At 42.7% G+C, this 8653-nt stretch overlaps 1 protein-coding gene across 1 annotated transcript in view; it reads left to right on the forward strand.

Moving 5' to 3' along the window:
- The window catches only part of Galm (galactose mutarotase (aldose 1-epimerase)), a 68466-nt gene that overhangs the window by 7624 nt on the left and 52189 nt on the right, over positions 1-8653 (forward strand). Inside the window, exons 2-3 of the mRNA XM_013018036.1 lie at positions 969-1123; positions 6285-6491. Of these exons, the coding sequence (XP_012873490.1) occupies positions 969-1123; positions 6285-6491 (362 nt within the window). The remainder of the gene's footprint in view (positions 1-968; positions 1124-6284; positions 6492-8653) is intronic.

The raw sequence follows: 8653 nt of genomic DNA on the forward strand, positions 1-8653 counted from the left end.
AATATTATGCAGCCATTAGAAATGACAAAATAATAGCATTTACCGGGAAATGGATGGAGTTAGAAGGAATCATGTTGAGCGAGGTAAGCCAAGAACGAAGAGACAAACGGTACATGGTCTCCCTGATAAGTGGATGCTAAATCCAAAATGTTAGGTGATACGACAAAATTAACAGGACTTAAGAAACAAAGAACTCCCACTCATCTGGTTGAACCACTACTAAATATCCCCATGCTACTGATCACATGTATGGTGTATATGTGTACACCGTTATATGTTATAGACCGTGATAGACAATTTGCTCCAGGAAAGGTAGAATGAACTTGTGACTTTAAATGAGCATCATTATTCCATAATACTGTGAAATTTGGGAAATTATGTAATCACTTAATCACAATTTAAAAAAAAAGAACCTCAGGGAAGGTAGGGAGGGAAGGGATGGTAGGGGGAAAACAATGGAGGGGTAACAATGCTCAATAGGAAGTGTACTCATTACCTTACTCATGTAACTGTAACCCTCTGTATAGTATCTTTACAATAAAAAAATTAAAAAAAAAAAAGAAAAGCGGAAGTGACACTATGACTCAAAAGTAGAATGCTAGCCTTAAGCTGAAAAGCTCAAGGACAGCATCCTAGGCTCTGAGTTCAAGCCCCAGGACAGCAAAAAAGAAAAAAAGGGAAGGAAGTCAGTATTAGCAGTGGTTCCTGTTAATGATGAGATTAAATGGGATTTAATTTCTTTGTGGTTTATAAAATTTTTTTAAATGTTCATAGTGAACATGAATTACTTCTGGCAAAGGGAAAGGTCGTGTGCACAAGGACTGCTTTTCTGTGCTACCATAAGGACTCTGCTATACACAACTTAGACGTTCTCACAGCTTCCTTCAGAAGAGGGCAAGAGCAGCAGTGTGAGCCTACCCGCTGTTTTTTCCAATTCTAAAAGCGCTGGCATCCCCTGCCCATTGCAGGATACCTCCAGAAGCAGCCCTACTTTGGAGCAGTGGTTGGGAGAGTGGCCAACCGAATTGCTAAAGGAGCATTCACCTTGGATGGAAAGGAATATCGCCTGGCCATTAACAGAGAGCCCAACAGTCTGCACGGAGGACTCAGAGGGTTTGACAAGGTGAGTGGAGGCATCGGACAGAGTCCACAGACTTGCCAAAGTACCTTCAAACATGTCTGTTTGCTAGGCACAATCCTAGGCTGTGGAACACATCCCAGGTAGGGTGAACCAGGAAAGAGGCTTCTCCCACCTTCAGGGAGGTAGACTTTGATGACATCTATTCCCATGGTTTGTTTTCATTTTTGTTTTTGTGCTGGTACTGGGACTTGAACTCAGGGCCAAGGTGCTCTATCATAGCTTTTTCACTCAAAGCTGGCATTCTACCACTTGTACCATTACTCTACTTTTTTTTTTACTATAAGCTTTTTGCTTAATTAAAGATAAGAATCTCACAGGGGCTGAGGATGGGGCTTAGTGGTAGAGTGCTTTCCTAGCATGCATGAAGCCCAGGGTTCAATTCCTCAGTATCACATAAACAGAAAAGGCCAGAAGTGGCACTGTGGCTCAGATGGTAGAGTGCTAGCTCTAAGCAAAAGAAGCTCAGGGACAGTACCCAGGCCCTGAATTCAAGACCCAGGACTGGCAAAAAAGAAAGAAAGAAAAAAATCTCACAGAGTTTACTGCCCAGATGGGCTTCAAACTGCTATTCTCACATCTCAGCCTTCTCAGTAGCTGGGATTACAGGCATGTGCTACTGTTTGTCCCATGGTTTTCTAACTCATCTACTAGTATAGGCAGAGAAGCCTTGAATGAAAGAATGATCATCCCTGACTTAGAAAAGACAGGGAGCCTAGAGCCGGTGGCTCACACCTATAATCCTAACTACTCAGGAGGCTGAAATCTGAGGATCACAGTTCAAAGCCAGCCCTGGAAGGAAAGTCCGTGAGACACTTATCTCCAATAAACCAGTAGAAACTGGAAGTGGCGTTGTGGCTCAAGTAGTAAAGTGCTCGCCTTGAGCTGAAGAGCACAGGGACAGCGCCCAAGCCCAGAGTTCAAGCCCCATGACCAACCAAAAAAAAAAAAAAAAAGGTTGAGATTAGGAAGTTGAAGAAGTGTGCACTTAGGATCATTCCTACCAATGACACCAGAAATATTCACATATATCCTCTCTTATCCTTACTAGAGGCATGCATTAGCAACAAATGAGCAATCTAAGGTTCTACAAAGGCCACACATTTCTGAAGTGGGACAGCCAGGCCAGCTTGGCCCTAAACCCATCCCTATACTGTAATTGCTATTGCCCTCCAAGGCTGCGTGGGTGCCCCTGATTGTTGGAACCCAGAACCCATTACAAACCTCTTCCCATGCAGCCTGGCACCACGCCCAGGCCTACCCTTCCACTGCCATGCCTTGTACCTCAGGTTCTTCCCAGTTCCCCCTTCCTAAATACACGCTTCCATTACTTCCACTTTCTGTAGATCATCAGGCCAAGAAAGCAAATGGATCAAATCTGTCTTCTGGCTGAGATCAGAAGCCTGGCCTCCTGCCTCCAGACCCCTCAGGAGTCTGTATTAACCCAAGGGCACAACTAACTACATTTCAAGCTGTGAGGGAGAAAACATCAGAGATAACTTTCCTATAAGTTCTAGCACTACCTGATTAGCTAGATTAGAGCTACCAGAGGCAGGAACTTGTGGGCAGGGCCACAGTTTCTTCTTTTCAGTCTGTGGCCACTTCTCCCGTGGAAGGCAGATGGATGTTCTGTTTTCTGCTCACCAGACTATCCTGTCAGTTCCTCTTCCTCAGTGAGGAACTCCTCGCACCATGGAAAGCAAAAGGCAGAGGAAGTATCCTGGCTGCCTGTTATTAGATTGAAGAATCTCTAGAACATGCCATGAGAAAACCTCAGCCTGAGCAATTTGGTTCTGGGTGGAGCCAACTGTCCCACTGTGGTATTTTCTGTGATCTTCTTTCCTGTGGGTTCTCTTTGTGAACACAGTGAAAAAATAAACATGTCTGTTTATTCATTATTACAATTGATTATACAGATTTGGTCACCTATGATTGCACAAGGTAATTTACCTCACAGTGCTAGAGGCCAGGAAGCCCAAGAGCATGAGGCAGGCTTCTGGTGAGAGACTGTGCTGCTTTGTAACATAGCAGAGAACAATACGAAGCAAGGGTCTCGGGTCTTCTCTTCTTCTAAAGCCATTAATACCATCCCAGGGAGGTCTCACCCTCTTGACTTTATGACCTGCCAAAAGTCCCATCTTCAAATACCATTACTATGAATTTATTAAGCTTCCAGTACATGAACTTTTGGGGGACATAATCCATACCAAGTGAGCCCCTTCTGGAAACCAGGGAGCATCATAGACTAGAAATTCCTGAGGCCCACAGTGGAGTGAGGGAGATGGACTCATACACTGGTTACTCTGACAGGTGAGCTGCACAAACATAGATGTGAACAGTGTGCCATGGGGGTATGTGTAAATAAATGAATAGCTCTGGAGAATTGCTCTGGGAGAATAGTTAACATTTTATTCCATTCATGGATATTGGAGAGAATGGCTATGCAGCAACCTAGAGACTAAACAAAACAATATTTGAATGGAAAATATTTTATTATTATGGAGGCACTAAAATTTTTTGAGTAATAAGGTATTTTTTTTTTAATTTTTAATTTTGCCAGTGTTAGAGTTTGAAGTCAGGACCTTGTGTATACCTGGCTGGTGCTCTTATCGCTTGTGTTACACCTCCAGCCAGACTTTTGCTAGTTTATTGGAGATGTAGTCCTGCAGATTTTTCTGCCTGGGCTGATTTCAAACTGCTGCCCTCTGGTATCACCCTCTTGAGTAGCTAGGATTACAGGCCTAAGCCCCTGGCTCCTAGCTTGAGTAAATAAGTTTTGATATAATAACAGCATCAGATGAACTTTGTTTTATGTTTTATTTAATCTCAACAAACAATGAATAATTTAGTTGGAGGCATGTGTTTTTCTATTTATACCACACATTGTTTGTCTGTTTGTTTTTTAAGATGAGAGTCGAGTAATCAGACAGGACTAGAAATGCTACAAGAAAATCTAGAGATGGGAAATTTCCAGAGATTTGGAAACTATATTATCAAGAAAAATCCTTCAGGGCTGGGAAGGTGGCTCAGTGGTAGAGCGCTTGCTTTGCATGCCTGAGGCCCTGGGTTCGATTCCTCAGCACCATATAAGCAGCAAAAAAAGCCGGAAGTGGCGATGTAGCTCAAGTGGTAGAGCGCTAGCCTTGAGCTGAAGAGCTGAGGGACAGTGCCCAGGCCCAGAGTTCAGGCCCCACGACTGGACCCAAAAAAAAAAAATATTAAAAAAGAAAAATCCTTCATGTGACATTTTATTTCAGATATCAAAGTCCTAAAACTTTCCATTTGGGGAACTATTTTTTCTTTTCATTTTTTAAAATTTCACATTTAAAGACATACCGTGTTAAGTATCTTTGAAGTTTAGCATTTCTAAGAGACAATTAGGGTATAAAATTAATTTTTTACTAAGCTCAGTGAAGTGTTTCAAGTGCCAGCTGCTTTCACTGTGAAGGAAGGCAGACACTCCGTTCCTGCTGGGCCAATGCAACATCCATCAGAGTAGTCTGCCAGCCGGGCTCGTAGGTCTATTCCTCTAACCCAGGACCTTTCTCTATTTAGAATGACAGTTTGGCTTCAGCTCTACTGTTGACTATGAATATCTGAGATATTGACTCAGTAGCAGAATACTTGCTGATCATTCTCAAGGACCTGGGTTCATCCCCAATGGAGAGAGAAGGGAGGGAAAGAGGAAGGGAGGGAAAAGAATATAGCAATCTGAATAAAACTTTTACTGAAACTAAGATGTGGAACAGACAGCCAGACTTGAGTTTGAATCCTAGTGCTGTCACAAATTTCGTGGATGAATTTAAACAAAAATATGTGAAAGTATAACAAGCTTCTATCCCATTCCTCCAGGGTGAGGGAAGTGGAAATAGTAAGTTAATTCCACTGAACTCAATTTGCTAGCCTACAGAATGGGGTAATAATGCCAGTTGGAGCTCTATGAAATTGTCAGTGTTCAACTTTTTGACCTATGAAGATGATCATTTCATTTGGTTCAAACAAACTTTACTGACAAGGTGATTCATGTCCAAGACCATGTGAGGACAATGAACCTACTTTAAGTCTGCTCTGAGAAAGATAAGATATTCCCTGTGAAGCTTCTAGCCAGTTGTCTCACTTGACAAACACTGATTTTCCCTTTTCTAGAAGTGTGGTCTTAGGGACTCTAGGACAAAGCTGAGAGAAGCCATTGTGAACTCAGGATTCTTACACAAAGAGGAGCTTGGAGTGTTTTTGACAAATGTTTGTGTAGGGGTTGAGGGGAATAGCTCAGTGATAGTGTGCTTGCCTACTGTATGGGTCCTGGGTTTGATCCCTAGCACCAAAATAAACAGCCAGGTACTGGTGGCTCACACCTGTAATCCTAGCAACTCAGGAGGATAAGATATGAGGATCACAGTTCAAAGCCAGCCCAGCAGGAAAGTCCTTGAGACTTTTATCTCAAATCAGCCAGAAAAAAAAAAAAAAAGGAAGTGGAGAGAGATGTTACTCAAGTGCTAGCCTTGAATGAAAGGATCCCAGGCCTGAGTTTAAGCTCCAGGACTAGCACACACACAAAAAAGAGAGACAAGAGGAAAATACTGTGCATGCATGCATGCATACGTACACACATACGTACATACATATACATACATACCATGCATATTAGGGGACATGAGTGTAAGAAATAAAGCCAAGCACTGCTGGCTCACTCCTATAATCCTGACTACTTAGGAGGCTGAGATCTAAGGATCGCAGTTCAAAGCCAGTCCAGGCAGGAAAGTCTATGAGACTCTTATCTCCAATAAACTACTCAGAAAAAGCTAGACGTGGTGCTCAAGTGATAGAGCACTAGTGTTCAACACAAAGAAACTCAGACAGTGCATAAGCCCTGGGTTCAAGCCCCAGGACCAGCCAAAACTAAACAAAAACAACAAAAAGAATGTAAGGAATGAAAGTAAGTAACTAAAAAAATTTTTTTTCTCCAAAGTCACTTGCCTGTATAAGATAAAGTTTTTAGATCAGAAAAAATTCAGACTATTAGTCAAAAGCCTTAATGATTATATAAGCATTTCCCTTTCTGGAATCAGTTGTCTTTAAATATTGAAGTGTGGCATTTAGCTTGGAATTGGAGTGACGAATGCTCATTGGGCACACTTTGTTTTAGGTCCTGTGGACTCCTCAGGTGCTGTCAAATGGGGTTCAGTTCTCCCGCATCAGTCCAGATGGTGAGGAAGGCTACCCTGGCGAGTTAAAAGTCTGGGTGACATATACCCTGGATGGTGGGGAGCTGGTGATCAACTACAGAGCACAGACTAGTCACACCACACCAGTCAATCTGACCAACCATTCTTATTTCAACCTGGCAGGCCAGGTAAGTGAGCCTGTTTCTTCTCTCCTAATGTAATTGACTGGCTTTGTGGATGATGGACCCAGTATCGTGACGGGCTGATCCCCAGGGTCATGAAAATGGCTCAATAGAAGATCTGGATTATAATAAATATACAAGAAATGGAAACTGTAAAGGAAGGTGCATTAATACATGGTGCTGCTAGAAAAAAATGACTTTCCTATATGCTTCAGATAAGTAATTATTTCAAGAACTCTCTTTCCTCTGATTACAAAGTATGCCTACACCTGCTTCCCTTCATGCACTCCTACTTTCTCTCAATTACTGCCATTCAAAGTGTCTTCCACTTTGAAGGTGCTTGCTTAGCACCTTTAAATAATGCTCTCAAAAGGTGAGATGGGGCTGGGAATGTGGCTCAGTGGTAGAGTGCTTGCCTAGCATGCATGAAGCCCTGGGTTCGATTCCTAAGTACTACATAAACAGAAAAAGCCAGAAGTGGCTCTGCAGTTCAAGTGGTAGAGTGCTAGCTTTAAGTAAAAGCAGCTCAGAGACAGTGCCCAGGCCCTGAGTTCAAGCCCCAAGACTGGCACAAAAAAATGCAATGCCTATGTGTATCTGATCAGATCAAATAATATTTATTGAAATGAATTCCAGGAAATGGGAACAAGAGGATTTTTTTTCTTTGTTACTGTTTTTGTGTTCTTTTTAGGGGGTATTGTTTGTTAATTGGTCTGTCTTTGGGAGTGTGAAGGAGGGGGACACAGAAATGGAGGAACAAAGGGTGATCAAATGCAGCACTGGCACTCACTAGACACTGTATTGAAAACCAACTATACAATTTGTGGGTGGATGTGGGAGGGAGCAATTAGGAGAGAGCAAGGGAAGGGGTGACATATACTCTTTGCCTGAGTTATGCAACTGTAACCCCTTTGTACATCACCTTCATAATAACAATAAAAATAATAATAATGCTATCAAGGTGTGTGTGCTCCCACTGAGCAGCCCACCAGCTCCTCCCAGGGTTTCTGGTAGCTAGTACTACCTTGTACAGTTTGTGACAGTGGAAAGAGCACTAGACTTGAATCTAGAAGAGCTGGAGCTGGTTATAGCTGTTCCAAGCCTATAATCCTACCTGCTCAGGAAGCTGAGATCTGAGGATCATGATTTGAAGCCATCCTGGGCAGAAAAGTCCATGAGACTCTTATCTCCAATTAATCAGCAAAAAATAAGATGTAGAGATGTGGCTCAAGGAGTAGAGCAAGAGCACTGAAGTGAAAAAGCTAAGCAAGAACGTGAGGCCCTAAGTTCAAGATCCAGTATTGGCAGAAAAATAATAAATAAGTAGAAGAGCTGAGATTTTTGGATTAGTAGATGTGTTCTCTCAATTCCACAATAATAGGTATTATTTATCAGCCACTGTTAGAAGTACTTTACGAAGGTATTAATAAAAGCATTGAAAGAAGCCAAGACAAGGATAAACCTCAATGAAAGAGCCCTTAAAATGTCTACCTAAGGGTGACATAGAGTCACTGACAACTTCAGTGATCCGCTCTAAGTCATTTTATTCCCTCTTAATGGGAACCTTAGTGGGTTGAGGAGGTTCTCACATGAGACATTGAAAAGCTCAGCCAGGGCTGGGAATGTGGTTTAGCAGTAGGGTGCTTGCCTAGCATGCATGAATCCCTGGGTTCAGTTCCTCAGTGCCATGTAAACAGAAAAAGCCAGAAGTGGCACTGTGGCTTAAGTGTGGTAGAGTACTAGCCTTGAGAAAAAAGAAGCTCAGGGACATTGCTCAAGCCCTGAGTTCAAGGCCCCCTCCAAAAAAAAGAAAAGAAAAGAAAAGAAAGAACAGGCTCAATCAAACTCTGAGGGTTTTATCTTTATTACTCCCTCTGTTTTTCCTTCTTTGTGTGTGTGTGTGTGTGTGTGTGTGAGAGAGAGAGAGAGAGACAGTAGTGGAGCTTGAACTCAGGGCCCAGGCCTTAACTCTTTCACTCAAGGCTGGCATTCTACCACAGGAGGCATAGCTGTACTTCCAGATTTTTTTTTTTTGGGTCCAGTCGTGGGGCCTGAACTCTGGGCCTGGGCGCTGTCCCTCAGTTCTTCAGCTCAAGGCTAGCGCTCTACCACTTGAGCCACAGCACCACTTCTGGCTTTTTTCTTTTTGCTTATGTGGTGCTGAGGAA

The sequence above is a fragment of the Dipodomys ordii genome, unplaced genomic scaffold, assembly GCF_000151885.1.
Source record: "Dipodomys ordii isolate 6190 unplaced genomic scaffold, Dord_2.0 Scaffold37, whole genome shotgun sequence".
Taxonomy (NCBI): domain Eukaryota; kingdom Metazoa; phylum Chordata; class Mammalia; order Rodentia; family Heteromyidae; genus Dipodomys; species Dipodomys ordii.